Source organism: Salvelinus alpinus, chromosome 28 (genome assembly GCF_045679555.1).
Source record: "Salvelinus alpinus chromosome 28, SLU_Salpinus.1, whole genome shotgun sequence".
NCBI lineage: Eukaryota > Metazoa > Chordata > Actinopteri > Salmoniformes > Salmonidae > Salvelinus > Salvelinus alpinus.
Genome location: NC_092113.1, coordinates 7,273,540 through 7,292,987, shown reverse-complemented (window position 1 = coordinate 7,292,987; position 19,448 = coordinate 7,273,540). Strand labels below are relative to the sequence as shown.

General features: G+C 42.4%; 1 protein-coding gene across 7 annotated transcripts in view; it reads right to left on the bottom strand.

Moving 5' to 3' along the window:
• Nucleotides 1-15,558, bottom strand: part of LOC139557053 (solute carrier family 26 member 6) — a 17,340-nt gene extending 1,782 nt beyond the window's left edge. For 2 of the 7 annotated variants that reach the window (XM_071371373.1, XM_071371374.1), the window contains exons 1-14: nucleotides 15,145-15,556; nucleotides 14,710-14,849; nucleotides 14,455-14,565; nucleotides 14,112-14,254; nucleotides 13,371-13,984; nucleotides 13,058-13,205; nucleotides 12,821-12,934; nucleotides 11,336-11,413; nucleotides 11,055-11,150; nucleotides 10,815-10,921; nucleotides 10,593-10,662; nucleotides 10,399-10,488; nucleotides 1,909-2,052; nucleotides 1,738-1,792 (exon numbers count right to left, since the gene is read on the bottom strand). In XM_071371373.1, the coding sequence (XP_071227474.1) occupies nucleotides 1,738-1,792; nucleotides 1,909-2,052; nucleotides 10,399-10,488; nucleotides 10,593-10,662; nucleotides 10,815-10,921; nucleotides 11,055-11,150; nucleotides 11,336-11,413; nucleotides 12,821-12,934; nucleotides 13,058-13,205; nucleotides 13,371-13,984; nucleotides 14,112-14,254; nucleotides 14,455-14,565; nucleotides 14,710-14,849; nucleotides 15,145-15,278 (2,044 nt within the window). In that variant the 5' untranslated portion in view covers nucleotides 15,279-15,556. Of the gene's footprint in view, nucleotides 1-1,737; nucleotides 1,793-1,908; nucleotides 2,053-10,398; nucleotides 10,489-10,592; nucleotides 10,663-10,814; nucleotides 10,922-11,054; nucleotides 11,151-11,335; nucleotides 11,414-12,820; nucleotides 12,935-13,057; nucleotides 13,206-13,370; nucleotides 13,985-14,111; nucleotides 14,255-14,454; nucleotides 14,566-14,709; nucleotides 14,850-15,144 lie in introns of all 7 variants that reach the window. The other 5 variants (XM_071371378.1, XM_071371377.1, XM_071371375.1 and 2 more) reach the window with 5 other exon arrangements.
• Nucleotides 15,559-19,448: the final 3,890 nt, after the last annotated feature.

Genomic DNA, 19,448 nt, shown 5'->3' with positions numbered 1-19,448 from the left:
AATACGAAATACACAGTTGAAGTCGGAAGTTTATGTACACTTAGGTTGGAGTCATTAAAACTTGTTTTTCAACCACTCCACAAATTTCTTGTTAACAAACTATAGTTTTGGCAAGTCGGTCAGGACATCTACTTTGTGCATGACACAAGTAATTTTTACAACAGTTGTTTACAGACAAATTATTTCACTTATTATTCACTGTATCACAATTCCTGTGGGTCAGAAGTTTACATACACTAAGTTGACTGTACCTTTAAACAGCTTGGAAAATTCCAGAAAATTATGTAATGGCTTTAGAAGCTTCTGATAATTTGAGTCAATTGGAGGTGTACCTGTGGATGTATTTCAAGGCCTACTTTAAAACTCAGTGCCTCTTTGCTTGACATCATGGGAATATCAAAAGAAATCAGCCAAGACCTCAGAAAACAAATTGTAGACCTCCACAGGTCTGGTTCATCATTGGGAGCAATTTCCAAACGCCTGAAGGGTCCACGTTCATCTGTACAAACAATAGTATTCAAGTATAAATACCATGTGACCACACAGCCGTCATACCTCTCAGGAAGGAGACACGTTCTGTCTCTTAGAGATGAACGTACTTTGTTGCGAAAAGTGCAAATCAATCCCAGAACAACAGCAAAGGACCTTGTGTAGATGCTGGAGGAAACAGGTACAAAAGTATCTATATCCACAGTAAAACGAGTCCTATATTGACATAACCTGAAAGCCCGCTCAGCAAGGAAGAAGCAACTGCTCCAAAACCGCCATAAAAAAGCCAGACTACGGTTTGCAACTGCACATGGGGACAAAGATTGTACTTTTTGGAGAAATGTCCTCTGGTCTGATGAAACAAAAATAGAACTGTTTGGCCATAATGACCATCGTTATGTTTGGAGGAAAAAGGGGGATGCTTGCAAGCCGAAGAACACCATCCCAACCATGAAGCACGGGGGTGGCAGCATCATATTGTGGGGGTGCTTTGCTGCAGGAGGGACTGATGCACTTCACAAAATAGATGGCATCATGAGGCAGGAAAATTATGTGGATTTATTGAAGCAACATCAAGACATCAGTCAGGAAGTTAAAGCTTGGTCGCAAATGGGTCTTCCAAATGGACAATGACCCCAAGCATACTTCCAAAGTTGTGGCAAAATGGCTTAAGGACAACAAAGTCAAAGTATTGAGTGGCCATCACAAAGCCCTGACCTCAATCCTATAGAAAATGTGTGGGCAGAACTGAAAAAGCGTGTGCGAGCAAGGAGGCCTACAAACCTGACTCAGTTACACCAGCTCTGTCAGGAGGAATGGGCCAAAATTCACCCAACTTATTGTGGGAAGCTTGTGGAAGGCTACCCGAAACGTTTGACCCAAGTTAAACAATTTAAAGGCAATGCTACCAAATACTAATTGAGTGTATGTAAACTTCTGACCCACTGGGAATGTGATGAAAGAAATAAAAGCTGAAATAAATCATTCTCTCTACTAGTATTCTGACATTTCACATTCTTAAAATAAGGTGGTGATCCTAACTGACCTGAGACAGGGAATTTTACTTGGATTAAATGTCAGGAATTGTGAAAAACTGAGTTTAAATGTATTTGGCTAAGGTGTATATAAACTTCCGACTTCAACTGTATATGTTAGAGTACATCAATCAATGTTTTGAGGGTAGACATGGGAGTTTAATAAGTAGGTGAGGTTGTTATGGCAGTAGCAGGAAGTTTGAGGGGAATTTACCTGGGCAAGCAGCCAGAAACACACTGACCCCCTGCTCCTTCAATTCCCCCACAACCTGCCGCAATGGAAAAACACAGTGTGTTACACAGCACATTATGGACTATCTCTTGTTCCCTTTCCCTGTCTCATACTCGCTGTTATTTGGTTCAGGTAATGACTGTTTGGGCTCACCTTACATAGTGCTTTGATTGACATAGAGTCCATGAAGATGACTGAGCTAAACTCTAGCACCAGACAGTGCCTTGCGCCTGACATTTGAGGTAAGGGCTGGTTCTCAATGAGGGCTGCATTCTCCAGTTGGACACGCTGCACAGACTGTTTGCACAAAAACACACACCCACACACACTTGCTAATGTTCGTAGACTTTCACATTGCATGAGTTACAGCTGTCAACCTACAGTAAGTACGTGAAGGAATGCACAACGATGCAGAAACAAACAGTGGAATGCTATATTGTCTGGGGTGAGTTGTAGTTTATGCTATATTGTCTGGGGTGAGTTGTAGTTTATGCTATATTGTCTGGGGTGAGTTGTAGTTTATGCTATATTGTCTGGGGTGAGTTGTAGTTTATGCTATATTGTCTGGGGTGAGTTGTAGTTTATGCTATATTGTCTGGGGTGAGTTGTAGTTTATGCTATATTGTCTGGGGTGAGTTGTAGTTTATGCTATATTGTCTGGGGTGAGTTGTAGTTTATGCTATATTGTCTGGGGTGAGTTGTAGTTTATGCTATATTGTCTGGGGTGAGTTGTAGTTTATGCTATATTGTCTGGGGTGAGTTGTAGTTTATGCTATATTGTCTGGGGTGAGTTGTAGTTTATGCTATATTGTCTGGGGTGAGTTGTAGTTTATGCTATATTGTCTGGGGTGAGTTGTAGTTTATGCTATATTGTCTGGGGTGAGTTGTAGTTTATGCTATATTGTCTGGGGTGAGTTGTAGTTTATGCTATATTGTCTGGGGTGAGTTGTAGTTTATGCTATATTGTCTGGGGTGAGTTGTAGTTTATGCTATATTGTCTGGGGTGAGTTGTAGTTTATGCTATATTGTCTGGGGTGAGTTGTAGTTTATGCTATATTGTCTGGGGTGAGTTGTAGTTTATGCTATATTGTCTGGGGTGAGTTGTAGTTTATGCTATATTGTCTGGGGTGAGTTGTAGTTTATGCTATATTGTCTGGGGTGAGTTGTAGTTTATGCTATATTGTCTGGGGTGAGTTGTAGTTTATGCTATATTGTCTGGGGTGAGTTGTAGTTTATGCTATATTGTCTGGGGTGAGTTGTAGTTTATGCTATATTGTCTGGGGTGAGTTGTAGTTTATGCTATATTGTCTGGGGTGAGTTGTAGTTTATGCTATATTGTCTGGGGTGAGTTGTAGTTTATGCTATATTGTCTGGGGTGAGTTGTAGTTTATGCTATATTGTCTGGGGTGAGTTGTAGTTTATGCTATATTGTCTGGGGTGAGTTGTAGTTTATGCTATATTGTCTGGGGTGAGTTGTAGTTTATGCTATATTGTCTGGGGTGAGTTGTAGTTTATGCTATATTGTCTGGGGTGAGTTGTAGTTTATGCTATATTGTCTGGGGTGAGTTGTAGTTTATGCTATATTGTCTGGGGTGAGTTGTAGTTTATGCTATATTGTCTGGGGTGAGTTGTAGTTTATGCTATATTGTCTGGGGTGAGTTGTAGTTTATGCTATATTGTCTGGGGTGAGTTGTAGTTTATGCTATATTGTCTGGGGTGAGTTGTAGTTTATGCTATATTGTCTGGGGTGAGTTGTAGTTTATGCTATATTGTCTGGGGTGAGTTGTAGTTTATGCTATATTGTCTGGGGTGAGTTGTAGTTTATGCTATATTGTCTGGGGTGAGTTGTAGTTTATGCTATATTGTCTGGGGTGAGTTGTAGTTTATGCTATATTGTCTGGGGTGAGTTGTAGTTTATGCTATATTGTCTGGGGTGAGTTGTAGTTTATGCTATATTGTCTGGGGTGAGTTGTAGTTTATGCTATATTGTCTGGGGTGAGTTGTAGTTTATGCTATATTGTCTGGGGTGAGTTGTAGTTTATGCTATATTGTCTGGGGTGAGTTGTAGTTTATGCTATATTGTCTGGGGTGAGTTGTAGTTTATGCTATATTGTCTGGGGTGAGTTGTAGTTTATGCTATATTGTCTGGGGTGAGTTGTAGTTTATGCTATATTGTCTGGGGTGAGTTGTAGTTTATGCTATATTGTCTGGGGTGAGTTGTAGTTTATGCTATATTGTCTGGGGTGAGTTGTAGTTTATGCTATATTGTCTGGGGTGAGTTGTAGTTTATGCTATATTGTCTGGGGTGAGTTGTAGTTTATGCTATATTGTCTGGGGTGAGTTGTAGTTTATGCTATATTGTCTGGGGTGAGTTGTAGTTTATGCTATATTGTCTGGGGTGAGTTGTAGTTTATGCTATATTGTCTGGGGTGAGTTGTAGTTTATGCTATATTGTCTGGGGTGAGTTGTAGTTTATGCTATATTGTCTGGGGTGAGTTGTAGTTTATGCTATATTGTCTGGGGTGAGTTGTAGTTTATGCTATATTGTCTGGGGTGAGTTGTAGTTTATGCTATATTGTCTGGGGTGAGTTGTAGTTTATGCTATATTGTCTGGGGTGAGTTGTAGTTTATGCTATATTGTCTGGGGTGAGTTGTAGTTTATGCTATATTGTCTGGGGTGAGTTGTAGTTTATGCTATATTGTCTGGGGTGAGTTGTAGTTTATGCTATATTGTCTGGGGTGAGTTGTAGTTTATGCTATATTGTCTGGGGTGAGTTGTAGTTTATGCTATATTGTCTGGGGTGAGTTGTAGTTTATGCTATATTGTCTGGGGTGAGTTGTAGTTTATGCTATATTGTCTGGGGTGAGTTGTAGTTTATGCTATATTGTCTGGGGTGAGTTGTAGTTTATGCTATATTGTCTGGGGTGAGTTGTAGTTTATGCTATATTGTCTGGGGTGAGTTGTAGTTTATGCTATATTGTCTGGGGTGAGTTGTAGTTTATGCTATATTGTCTGGGGTGAGTTGTAGTTTATGCTATATTGTCTGGGGTGAGTTGTAGTTTATGCTATATTGTCTGGGGTGAGTTGTAGTTTATGCTATATTGTCTGGGGTGAGTTGTAGTTTATGCTATATTGTCTGGGGTGAGTTGTAGTTTATGCTATATTGTCTGGGGTGAGTTGTAGTTTATGCTATATTGTCTGGGGTGAGTTGTAGTTTATGCTATATTGTCTGGGGTGAGTTGTAGTTTATGCTATATTGTCTGGGGTGAGTTGTAGTTTATGCTATATTGTCTGGGGTGAGTTGTAGTTTATGCTATATTGTCTGGGGTGAGTTGTAGTTTATGCTATATTGTCTGGGGTGAGTTGTAGTTTATGCTATATTGTCTGGGGTGAGTTGTAGTTTATGCTATATTGTCTGGGGTGAGTTGTAGTTTATGCTATATTGTCTGGGGTGAGTTGTAGTTTATGCTATATTGTCTGGGGTGAGTTGTAGTTTATGCTATATTGTCTGGGGTGAGTTGTAGTTTATGCTATATTGTCTGGGGTGAGTTGTAGTTTATGCTATATTGTCTGGGGTGAGTTGTAGTTTATGCTATATTGTCTGGGGTGAGTTGTAGTTTATGCTATATTGTCTGGGGTGAGTTGTAGTTTATGCTATATTGTCTGGGGTGAGTTGTAGTTTATGCTATATTGTCTGGGGTGAGTTGTAGTTTATGCTATATTGTCTGGGGTGAGTTGTAGTTTATGCTATATTGTCTGGGGTGAGTTGTAGTTTATGCTATATTGTCTGGGGTGAGTTGTAGTTTATGCTATATTGTCTGGGGTGAGTTGTAGTTTATGCTATATTGTCTGGGGTGAGTTGTAGTTTATGCTATATTGTCTGGGGTGAGTTGTAGTTTATGCTATATTGTCTGGGGTGAGTTGTAGTTTATGCTATATTGTCTGGGGTGAGTTGTAGTTTATGCTATATTGTCTGGGGTGAGTTGTAGTTTATGCTATATTGTCTGGGGTGAGTTGTAGTTTATGCTATATTGTCTGGGGTGAGTTGTAGTTTATGCTATATTGTCTGGGGTGAGTTGTAGTTTATGCTATATTGTCTGGGGTGAGTTGTAGTTTATGCTATATTGTCTGGGGTGAGTTGTAGTTTATGCTATATTGTCTGGGGTGAGTTGTAGTTTATGCTATATTGTCTGGGGTGAGTTGTAGTTTATGCTATATTGTCTGGGGTGAGTTGTAGTTTATGCTATATTGTCTGGGGTGAGTTGTAGTTTATGCTATATTGTCTGGGGTGAGTTGTAGTTTATGCTATATTGTCTGGGGTGAGTTGTAGTTTATGCTATATTGTCTGGGGTGAGTTGTAGTTTATGCTATATTGTCTGGGGTGAGTTGTAGTTTATGCTATATTGTCTGGGGTGAGTTGTAGTTTATGCTATATTGTCTGGGGTGAGTTGTAGTTTATGCTATATTGTCTGGGGTGAGTTGTAGTTTATGCTATATTGTCTGGGGTGAGTTGTAGTTTATGCTATATTGTCTGGGGTGAGTTGTAGTTTATGCTATATTGTCTGGGGTGAGTTGTAGTTTATGCTATATTGTCTGGGGTGAGTTGTAGTTTATGCTATATTGTCTGGGGTGAGTTGTAGTTTATGCTATATTGTCTGGGGTGAGTTGTAGTTTATGCTATATTGTCTGGGGTGAGTTGTAGTTTATGCTATATTGTCTGGGGTGAGTTGTAGTTTATGCTATATTGTCTGGGGTGAGTTGTAGTTTATGCTATATTGTCTGGGGTGAGTTGTAGTTTATGCTATATTGTCTGGGGTGAGTTGTAGTTTATGCTATATTGTCTGGGGTGAGTTGTAGTTTATGCTATATTGTCTGGGGTGAGTTGTAGTTTATGCTATATTGTCTGGGGTGAGTTGTAGTTTATGCTATATTGTCTGGGGTGAGTTGTAGTTTATGCTATATTGTCTGGGGTGAGTTGTAGTTTATGCTATATTGTCTGGGGTGAGTTGTAGTTTATGCTATATTGTCTGGGGTGAGTTGTAGTTTATGCTATATTGTCTGGGGTGAGTTGTAGTTTATGCTATATTGTCTGGGGTGAGTTGTAGTTTATGCTATATTGTCTGGGGTGAGTTGTAGTTTATGCTATATTGTCTGGGGTGAGTTGTAGTTTATGCTATATTGTCTGGGGTGAGTTGTAGTTTATGCTATATTGTCTGGGGTGAGTTGTAGTTTATGCTATATTGTCTGGGGTGAGTTGTAGTTTATGCTATATTGTCTGGGGTGAGTTGTAGTTTATGCTATATTGTCTGGGGTGAGTTGTAGTTTATGCTATATTGTCTGGGGTGAGTTGTAGTTTATGCTATATTGTCTGGGGTGAGTTGTAGTTTATGCTATATTGTCTGGGGTGAGTTGTAGTTTATGCTATATTGTCTGGGGTGAGTTGTAGTTTATGCTATATTGTCTGGGGTGAGTTGTAGTTTATGCTATATTGTCTGGGGTGAGTTGTAGTTTATGCTATATTGTCTGGGGTGAGTTGTAGTTTATGCTATATTGTCTGGGGTGAGTTGTAGTTTATGCTATATTGTCTGGGGTGAGTTGTAGTTTATGCTATATTGTCTGGGGTGAGTTGTAGTTTATGCTATATTGTCTGGGGTGAGTTGTAGTTTATGCTATATTGTCTGGGGTGAGTTGTAGTTTATGCTATATTGTCTGGGGTGAGTTGTAGTTTATGCTATATTGTCTGGGGTGAGTTGTAGTTTATGCTATATTGTCTGGGGTGAGTTGTAGTTTATGCTATATTGTCTGGGGTGAGTTGTAGTTTATGCTATATTGTCTGGGGTGAGTTGTAGTTTATGCTATATTGTCTGGGGTGAGTTGTAGTTTATGCTATATTGTCTGGGGTGAGTTGTAGTTTATGCTATATTGTCTGGGGTGAGTTGTAGTTTATGCTATATTGTCTGGGGTGAGTTGTAGTTTATGCTATATTGTCTGGGGTGAGTTGTAGTTTATGCTATATTGTCTGGGGTGAGTTGTAGTTTATGCTATATTGTCTGGGGTGAGTTGTAGTTTATGCTATATTGTCTGGGGTGAGTTGTAGTTTATGCTATATTGTCTGGGGTGAGTTGTAGTTTATGCTATATTGTCTGGGGTGAGTTGTAGTTTATGCTATATTGTCTGGGGTGAGTTGTAGTTTATGCTATATTGTCTGGGGTGAGTTGTAGTTTATGCTATATTGTCTGGGGTGAGTTGTAGTTTATGCTATATTGTCTGGGGTGAGTTGTAGTTTATGCTATATTGTCTGGGGTGAGTTGTAGTTTATGCTATATTGTCTGGGGTGAGTTGTAGTTTATGCTATATTGTCTGGGGTGAGTTGTAGTTTATGCTATATTGTCTGGGGTGAGTTGTAGTTTATGCTATATTGTCTGGGGTGAGTTGTAGTTTATGCTATATTGTCTGGGGTGAGTTGTAGTTTATGCTATATTGTCTGGGGTGAGTTGTAGTTTATGCTATATTGTCTGGGGTGAGTTGTAGTTTATGCTATATTGTCTGGGGTGAGTTGTAGTTTATGCTATATTGTCTGGGGTGAGTTGTAGTTTATGCTATATTGTCTGGGGTGAGTTGTAGTTTATGCTATATTGTCTGGGGTGAGTTGTAGTTTATGCTATATTGTCTGGGGTGAGTTGTAGTTTATGCTATATTGTCTGGGGTGAGTTGTAGTTTATGCTATATTGTCTGGGGTGAGTTGTAGTTTATGCTATATTGTCTGGGGTGAGTTGTAGTTTATGCTATATTGTCTGGGGTGAGTTGTAGTTTATGCTATATTGTCTGGGGTGAGTTGTAGTTTATGCTATATTGTCTGGGGTGAGTTGTAGTTTATGCTATATTGTCTGGGGTGAGTTGTAGTTTATGCTATATTGTCTGGGGTGAGTTGTAGTTTATGCTATATTGTCTGGGGTGAGTTGTAGTTTATGCTATATTGTCTGGGGTGAGTTGTAGTTTATGCTATATTGTCTGGGGTGAGTTGTAGTTTATGCTATATTGTCTGGGGTGAGTTGTAGTTTATGCTATATTGTCTGGGGTGAGTTGTAGTTTATGCTATATTGTCTGGGGTGAGTTGTAGTTTATGCTATATTGTCTGGGGTGAGTTGTAGTTTATGCTATATTGTCTGGGGTGAGTTGTAGTTTATGCTATATTGTCTGGGGTGAGTTGTAGTTTATGCTATATTGTCTGGGGTGAGTTGTAGTTTATGCTATATTGTCTGGGGTGAGTTGTAGTTTATGCTATATTGTCTGGGGTGAGTTGTAGTTTATGCTATATTGTCTGGGGTGAGTTGTAGTTTATGCTATATTGTCTGGGGTGAGTTGTAGTTTATGCTATATTGTCTGGGGTGAGTTGTAGTTTATGCTATATTGTCTGGGGTGAGTTGTAGTTTATGCTATATTGTCTGGGGTGAGTTGTAGTTTATGCTATATTGTCTGGGGTGAGTTGTAGTTTATGCTATATTGTCTGGGGTGAGTTGTAGTTTATGCTATATTGTCTGGGGTGAGTTGTAGTTTATGCTATATTGTCTGGGGTGAGTTGTAGTTTATGCTATATTGTCTGGGGTGAGTTGTAGTTTATGCTATATTGTCTGGGGTGAGTTGTAGTTTATGCTATATTGTCTGGGGTGAGTTGTAGTTTATGCTATATTGTCTGGGGTGAGTTGTAGTTTATGCTATATTGTCTGGGGTGAGTTGTAGTTTATGCTATATTGTCTGGGGTGAGTTGTAGTTTATGCTATATTGTCTGGGGTGAGTTGTAGTTTATGCTATATTGTCTGGGGTGAGTTGTAGTTTATGCTATATTGTCTGGGGTGAGTTGTAGTTTATGCTATATTGTCTGGGTTGAGTTGTAGTTTATGCTATATTGTCTGGGTTGAGTTGTAGTTTATGCTATATTGTCTGGGGTGAGTTGTAGTTTATGCTATATTGTCTGGGGTGAGTTGTAGTTTATGCTATATTGTCTGGGGTGAGTTGTAGTTTATGCTATATTGTCTGGGGTGAGTTGTAGTTTATGCTATATTGTCTGGGGTGAGTTGTAGTTTATGCTATATTGTCTGGGGTGAGTTGTAGTTTATGCTATATTGTCTGGGGTGAGTTGTAGTTTATGCTATATTGTCTGGGGTGAGTTGTAGTTTATGCTATATTGTCTGGGGTGAGTTGTAGTTTATGCTATATTGTCTGGGGTGAGTTGTAGTTTATGCTATATTGTCTGGGGTGAGTTGTAGTTTATGCTATATTGTCTGGGGTGAGTTGTAGTTTATGCTATATTGTCTGGGGTGAGTTGTAGTTTATGCTATATTGTCTGGGGTGAGTTGTAGTTTATGCTATATTGTCTGGGTTGAGTTGTAGTTTATGCTATATTGTCTGGGTTGAGTTGTAGTTTATGCTATATTGTCTGGGTTGAGTTGTAGTTTATGCTATATTGTCTGGGTTGAGTTGTAGTTTATGCTATATTGTCTGGGTTGAGTTGTAGTTTATGCTATATTGTCTGGGTTGAGTTGTAGTTTATGCTATATTGTCTGGGTTGAGTTGTAGTTTATGCTATATTGTCTGGGTTGAGTTGTAGTTTACGTCTCATAGCATGTAGCCTGCCTACCTACCTTTCTGAGAGAGCTGAAGAACAGCTCAGCATTTGCAAAGTACAGAGGGTTGGAGCAGGAGAATACAGAAACTCCAGGGATCGGCCTGGCCTGTGAAACACAGAGCAGGCCAGGGTGTTGTTCATCAGCCGCACAGCAGGGACTGGTTAGTTAGTTCAGGTGAAAGGTTTCTCAATGGCTATCCTAAAGGTTACCTCAGCATAGAGACGTAGGTCCCTGTAGCAGTCCGTCCCAGGAATATGACCCAGCACTGCACTGTGGGAGCTGAGAGAGAGATAAAGAGACAGACGGACAGACAGACAGACAGAGTGAATACAAAAAGACAAAATGAGACAGAACAGACATGAATGACTACCATAGGTGTTATGCGAATCCAATAACATGCACGCCACCTAACGAGTGACCGACACACTCACAGTTGAGTCCTGTAGACGACAGTGATCAGAGAGAGGGCCAGAGCAGCAGCCAGGCCAAGATCCAGGTTGAAAATCAGGGTGAAGATCAGGGTGAACACCCACACCAGCTGTAGGAAGAGGGGAGAGGGACACAGGAAAGGCCCTGGATTAGAGGCCTATCTGGGGTGATCAGTGATGGATCATCAGAATGACTGAAGGCATACGGAATGGATGATGGATGTTATATGGAGGCTGACGTACCAGGTCCAAACGGTCAGATGCCCAGAGCACTGGGACTTCCCGAAACTGACCCAGAATCCCTTGCAGATTTACCACAATGACCACTGCTAACACTGCCTGTAACACACACACACACACACATAGAGACAGAGCAACAAGTATAAACACTTACAAACACGAAGGCAGAGAATGAAACAGAAGCATATGAACACCAAAGCAAACAAATGAACGCAAACAGACAAAACATATGATTTCAGTGTTAGAGAAGGGATTGTAGAAGGTGTTATAAATGACTTGAGTACTATTGGCAGCTGCTCAAAGAGATGTCCAATCTTCAGCAAGATGGTGAGCATCATCAGAGCAGAGAGAAGGCCAGCCGCCTGTGGACAGGAGGAGCGAGGGGGAGAGATTAGAAAAGAGAGAGCAAAAGAGAGGGAGATACATATAAGTGAGGGAAGATGTGAGATTAAGACTTTACCCCGTGTCGGTGTTTAGCACACAGCCAACTATGGACTACATATTCCCCACGGCAGACCAGGGTTCAATTCCAGAGCCAGACTTTACATTTCTGTATCTGTATCAATACTACAGTATGTCTATCACAAAGAACAAATCCATTCTCCTTGAAGATGTGTATATCTCTGCCATTTCCTGGTTGCAAAAATGTGAATACTTCGACCAAATTTCAGTTTATGTGACAAAACAAGCAAGTATATAGTGTAGAGAATCATTTTAACATCTAAACTGCTGGGAAATATCTTTTCCATAACCAAAACACTTTGTATTTTTCAGCTGTTTGAAGCTGGTGTATAACATCGAAAGTAAAAGATGCAAAAACATAGAAACAGGAAGCATAGAAATAGTGCACATTGAACAGATCTGCCACTTCTTCGACTTCCTTTCAATGAGAATGACATACAAAAGTATGTGGACACCCCTCTCAAATTAGTGGATTTGGCTATTTCAGCCACACTCATTACTGACAGATTTATAAAATATAGCACACAACCATGCAATCTCCATAGACAAACATTGGCAGTGGAATGGCCTTACTGAAGAGCTCAGTGACATTCAACACGACACCATCATAGGATGCCACTTTTCCAACAAGTCAGTTCATCAAATTTCTACCCTGCTAGAGCTGCCCCGGTCAACTGTAAGGGCTGTTATTGTGAAGTTGAAACGTCTAGGAGTAACAAAAGCTCAGCCGCGAAGTGGTAGGTCACACAAGCCCAAAATCACCATGCACAATGCCAAGTGTCGGCTGGAGTGGTGTAAAGCTCGCCGCCATTGGACTCTGGAGCAGTGGAAACGCGTTCTCTAGAGTGATGAATCACACTTCACCATCTGGCAGTCTGACTGGGTTTGGTGGATACCAGGACAACTCTACCTGCTCCAATGCATTGTGCCAACTGTAATGTTTGGTGGAGGAGGAATAATGGTCTGGGGCTGTTTTTCATGGTTCGGTCTAGGCCCCTTAGTTCCAGTGAAGGGAAATCTTAACTCTACAGTATACAATCGCATTCTAGACGATTTTGGGCTTCCAACTTTGTGGCAACAGTTTGGGGAAGGCCCTTTCCTGTTTCAGCATGATAATGCCCCCATGCACAAAGCGAGGTCCATACAGAAACGATTTGTCGAGATCAGTGTGGAAGAACTTGACTGGCTTGCACAGAGCCCTGACCTCAACCCCATCTAACTCCTAATCGCTCAACACCTCTTGTGACGGAATGGAAGCACAGCAATGTTCCAAATTCCAGCTTTAAAAGGAAAAAAGGAAACTCTACCTGAGTTTTCACCCCAATACTTTCTTGGACCGTACTGCGTGACAAAGAACCGCTGACGGCAAAACAGTGGAACATCCCTCCAATTGTGTTGCAGAGTCCTATCGCCAACAGGTCCTACAGCAGGAAGAGACCAATTATAGCAGTGAAATAGCGGGAGAGAGAAACTGGTCCTCCCAACAGTGGAGTGAATATAGTGAGTCCGTTAGGAGACAATGTGAGAGCTCATTTCTCTGTTACCTGGTTGCTGTCTATGGCGTAATCATGTTTGTGTGCAAACATTCTGCCCATGGAGGAGGTAAAGCCAAAGCCCACCACAGCCAGGGACAGAGCAGGACCAAACAGCTCTTTGGCCTGGGCTAGAGAGGGGAGGGCTGGGGGAGACAGGCTGGAGCCACGGAAAGAGAGAGTGGGACATACTGGTAGTTTCATCATATTTTTGTATTCATCCCATGTAGCCTGTGAACATAACACGGTAATAACTCAAGTTTTATGTCACAAGTAAATTCATTTGACATGGCACAAACAGATGAAGAGAGACAGTAGGACTAACCCCGTGGGTATGTGTCCTACTACCTGGACACTATGTTGTCCTGACAACTCCAACTGCACTGACAGGAAGGTGGACAGAGTTATCTGAGGATAAAATGAAGAGGACAGAGGAGATGAAGTCATCACACTGGAACAGTCTTCAACAGAAAGACCTTTATGCAATTCTGACTCATGTCTGACTGTGTGTGTGTGTGTGTCTACCAGCACCAGCTCCCATGGAATGGGTATGGGTAGCTTGGTCTTGAAGAGTCTATTCAGCATCTTTCCTCCCACCAGGATCACCATGGAGACGGCGGAGACAACCAGCGTCCCAGGCGTTGCGTTAGTCACTCTAGACAGCACATCAACCAGCGTCTGACACACACCAGGGCACAGGGATGAAGACAGGGACACACACACACTTTCTCTGTCTCCTATACACGCACACACACACAAACAAACAAAGCTCACCCAGCCTACAGCCAGGAAACCGCTGTGTCTGTTGGTTGAGATGCCAAAGAGTAGAGGCAGCTGGTAGATGGTGATATGAAGGGCCGCCGCCGTGGTATAGCCACTTACCAGGGGCTGAGACAGCCAGCGACACACATCCCCTCCTCTCATCAAGAACAACACTATCTGTAGAGAGGGACAAGTAACATACCTAGCCTGTCATCCTAAGACGTGTGTGTGTGTGTGTGTGTGTGTGTGTGTGTGTGTGTGTGTGTGTGTGTGTGTGTGTGTGTGTGTGTGTGTGTGTGTTCACCTGTATAAGGCCACAAAGGAAGGTAAGTTGTACTGCCACACACACTCGAGCCATTCTGTCGCCCTCCCGCTCGACGCCGTTGCTAAGCAACTCCACGTTACCCGTCACAGTGCCAATCATGATAGAAAGAATGGCGAAAGTACCTGTGTGCCCGTCATGCATGGAAACGCACCGATGTCATATTCAAAGCCTTGAACTCTTTCCTCGCTCAGGCTAACTGAACCCTACCCACATTTCACTCATTCAGCACTAACTGAAAAGAAAAGAAAGCCAGCGAAGGACTTTGATTATGTCCACCACTTCAGGTGATGAGAGTGACGCAGAGGTCCGTGTTAACACTCACCCACTGAGAGGTGTCTGGACGTCCCAAAGATGAAGTAGATGACCAACGGATAGAAAGAGGTGTAGAGACCAAACACGGGCGGTACCCCGGCCAGCAACGCATTAGACAGGCCTTAGGGGGAGAGAGAGATTGAGGGGGGGGGGGGGGGGGAAACACAGAGAGTAAAGCGTCTGGCCTAAAGCAGACATGAGCGGTAGGTATACCAGGTGCGTATCAATCTCATTCATATCTGTAGCTTCAGGTAGTCAGTGGTACCTCCGGGTAGGTGCATGATACCCACACTGACGCCCGAAATCAGGTCTCTGATGGCGTTGTCTCTGAGGGAGTAGCGGGGCAGCCAGGAGAGGACAGGAACAGATGACAACATACAGCTCTTCAGCCTGGGACCAAAACACCTGGGAGAGGAGACAACCAGAGTTGGGGTTCAATCGTAGACATAAAGGGTTCATTTCTCTCTGTTGATTTTGACAGGTATAAATATGTAGGCCAAATTAAAAATGTTTTAAAATATAAAAAGAAATGTAATATTTAAAAGAAATACCAATAATGTGATATCGTTCCTCATAATAATATACGGTATGTCCCTCACGATGCCCCAGACTACTGGGGCGTGGGGTTAACATTCACGCCACAATGAAAGTATAGAGCATGAATGCTGTGCTGGCGCAACAAGGCTCCACTGTCACTCACCAGCATTCTGCCTTCACCCTCTCCCAAACCGACCGGGACTTCTTTCCCAACCGCTGACCCAGTATATCCAACTGTGCTTCGTCCAGCATGGCTGTGTGATCAGGCAGGACAGGATTAAGAATAATACTGTCCATCTTGAAGTCAAAGGCACAGTGCAGGAACACTCTCCAGCACTGCTATATAAGGACGGTCTGACTGCTGCCAATTTTCCATTTGCCAATTTCTCTCTATTTTGTGTATGAATAGTTCAGTGAGCCAGTTCAGATATAATTAGAGTGAAGTTGCAAAAGAATAGCATAGCAATTAAATAGAAAAATAACCCAACCGTGTGTGTGTGGGAGACTAAATACTAGGTGAAGACAAAACCTGTACAGAACTATGTCCAGAGAGAATGAGCGGGCTGATGTCATGTGAGTGTGTTTACCGTACACCACGTGTGCCGGGGAGGGTGGAGTGAATCCTTGAACTCTGCTCAGAGCAGCGGGCAATCCGTTCCCCTCCCCCTCGGCGATTCAACGCTGCTGAATACTTCCTTCATCATTAAAAGTAGGGCCTTTCCCAAGAGGGAGAATCCAGGCAAACTCCTTGATATCCTGGCCCATCTACAGTTGATGAAACACCACACTGTCACATTCACAGGACTTAAGCTATCTAACAAACTAATGTATTTGTGGAATCCTACAACCACAAGTATAATTAAGCAATAAGGCCCAAAGGGGTGTGGTATCGGGCTGTTCTTTAAGCACGACGCAACGCGGAGTGCTTGGACACAGCCCTTAGCCGTTGTAACGGTGTTCCTCTTCCTCTTCATCCGAAGAGGAGGAGCAGGGATTAAACCAAAATGCAGCGTCGTGATAAGACATGATATTTATTAAACAAAATAACAAAAACGAATGTAGACAGACCTGGACTACGAACTTACATGTAACACGAAGAACGCACGAACAGGAAAAATGACTACATAAAACGAACGAACAAACAAAACCGAAAACAGTCCCGTGTGGCGTAACATACACAGACACTGACACAGGAGACAACCACCCACAACAAACCATGTGAAAACACCTACCTTAATATGATTCTCAATCAGAGGAGATGAAAACCACCTGCCTCTAATTGAGAACCATATTAGGTACCCATTAACCAACATAGAAACAGAAAACATAGACTGCCCACCCACACTCACATCCTGACCAACTAACACATACAAAAACTAACAGAAAACAGGTCAGGAACGTGACAGCCGTGGTATATTGGCCACATATCACAAACCCCTGAGGTGCCTTATTGATATTATAAACTGGTTACCAACATAATTAAAGCAGTAAAAATAAATGGTTTGTCATACCCATGGCATACGGTCTGATATACCACAGCTTTCAGCCAATCAGCATTCAGGGTTCGAACCACCCAGTGTATAACGGTTGGTGGATTACAAGACATCAGCCTGTACTACACTGAACTAATCGCTCAACGCCAACAACAGCGTGGAGACCTGAGGAAAACATTCCACACACATATGAAATCAGGGAAACACAAAACTACTGTAATACATTTGGATCATGAATTATTACTTAATAATTCCACAAGATCTCGTCTACAGTGGGGCTTGGATCTATCTGGGGCCATTCCATAATATATGGTCCAAGAAACGCTGTGAGTCACACGTGTAAGTGAAGTCAGATGCCTCTCACTGTAATAAACTAAACTCAGCTCCGTATCGAATATCATTATCAGTAGGAGAAGGGAAAAGTGAACTAGTATACAAAGTCCGGTTGTATTTCAGTGTCTGTTGTTCCCGTGTGCTTTACAATGACAGAAGGAATGAAAAGTTATGGAGAGCGGAACATGTCTCACGGACTGGATAAAAATGGATCAAATTGACTTCCCTTTCGAGCCCAATCAGAATCGAGTAGTCCACAATGTCATGGTGTAACTTTCAATTGGCATGATAAAGGTGGACATGAGTCGAACATCACACGATTTAACTAGCATTTCATGTCTTATCACACAAAGTAGTATAGTAGAGTTGGTACAGTAGGCATATTATAATAATTATATTAATTATAATTATACATACTGTACCAACATGCTCAGGGGGCAGTTTAAAAAAAAAAGAAAAAAAAAAGAGATAAAACATTATCCTCTTTTAAAATTCTGATCCCCTGACATTTGTTTAAAACATTGCAGCGGTTTCTCTGGAACTTGAGAGAACGAAGACAACAACATTTTGATGGGAATGAAATGTTGTGGATCTCTGGCTCCCTAGCCTGATGCCACCGGGATGTGCCTGCCAGTGGTCTCACAGAGACTACAGGGTTATCAGATTGTCATCCTGAGGAAAAGGTCCAAATGAACATCAACGCCTCTGCCTATCTGTCTCAAAGTCCACTGATATCAGATAGCCACACGTGACGCCATGTCAGTGGTCACGGGTGGGCATGTCTGTGGAGTAGCGTATAGGTGTGTGAGTATGAGTGTGCCCCGCTTTGCGCAGGTGAAGCTCAGGTATCTCTACCAGTGAGTGTGTTTAATGATTTGTAGGTGTGGGTTGATTCTGCTGCTGTACAGATATGCATAAAGGTCTTGGGATAAAGCATCTTAGGTTCTCAAACGAGCCTTACATTATATCCATTTGTCACATCACATTGTAGAATATAAAGTGACATAATGACTAAAACAAATTCGTCCAAATAATTCTGACACAAATGGAGACTTTGAAAAATGCTTTACCCAAAGTCTCAGGAGAGAATTCTTGCCAACCTTACATGATAAACATTGACACATTAGATCAAACATGAACTTTCTTTATATCATTTAAAGTGTTATGATGACTAAATGAAATGCTATAGTATTATGATTTTGAGAGAGAAATACAGATATTTAAATGACCATGTCTTGGGAGAGAATGATTACCAACCTGCAATGGGACCATTTGCCTCATTATAACTACTGCATCAAACATGAACTTAGATAGACTTTGACAAGCATATCAGGATACATAAAACTCTACCATCCAATTATTCTGAGTTTTAACTCGGTATGTTTTTTGAATCTGCTATTTCTTTGTTGATATGTTTTAATCTGATAAATTACCTAATTTAACCTGTACTACACTGTCTCAAAGCCTCATCCCCAGATCCAGACAGCCAAGAAGAACAAAAAATTCTTAACACGACACACACACACACACACACACACACACACACACACACACACACACACACACACACACACACACACACACACATAAATGTTTAGTACTCCAATCACTGGGCACACTAACATACAAACGCTGAGAATAAATGTGCTTTAGAAGCAGTATCCCTGGACTGAGTTCATCAGAAATGGTTCAGATGGTCCTGTTGTGGTCCTTGGTGTACCATCAAGTCGGTCAGTACTGGACAGTAGTCCCGCATTTTCAGAAGGACCGTGCCTGACCACCGGTGCCAGTGCTTGGACTTGATGTAATTGTGATGCAACCAGAACTGGACCATTGTCCTGGTGAGTGGTCAAGTATTGTCCTAGTTAATAGCCATGCTGTGGTCAGTACTGAGTCGCTGTTCTGGGTCATGGTGTGTTGTGGTCAGTCAGTACTGGATCTGTCTCAGCAGCAGCATGAGGTCTCGGACGCGTTCAGCGCGGCTGTGGGGGGACTGGTGCAGCGGCAGCTCGAAGAAGGAGAAGGTGAAGCTGCGAGAGAAGCTGAGGTTGGTGACGGGTCTGAGTGGGGGTAAGCGGGGGGCACGGGGGAGCCTGTGCTGGGGGAGCACCCTGCGCCTCACCCTCACAGCCCTGCTCCCCTCCGTGGGAGCTGTGACTGGGGGCGAGGGGGCAGGGCTCCGGACACCGACACCCCCCGACAGGTGTCGGGGGAGTTGGGGGGACAGGGGTGTGGGGAGAGGGGCGGGCGGGGGCGGAGGGATGCTGGTGAAGGAGGATTCGGACAGGGACAGTCCGCCCCACGGGGTCATGCTGTCCGGGGGAAGGTTGCCGGAGGTCTGGCCCGGCTGGGTGCGCTTCCTCCGTGCGGCCTGAGAGGGGCGCTGGTGGGTTGTCATAGTAGGCTTGGCTGTGGAGGAGGAGAGAATCTTCCATGTTGAACAGACAAGGCAGTAAATGTTCAAATGGACTGTTTTAAAGCTAAAATCCACAGTTGGTGAAACTGCCGGGTCTGTTTGCTATATTACAACAACAAATGAGTTATCTCAAACAATGAACACTGTTTTTCCCTGAGGACATCATTGCACGCGTGATTAGCACTGCAGAATATGTCATGTGATTATTTTTTTTTACCACGATGC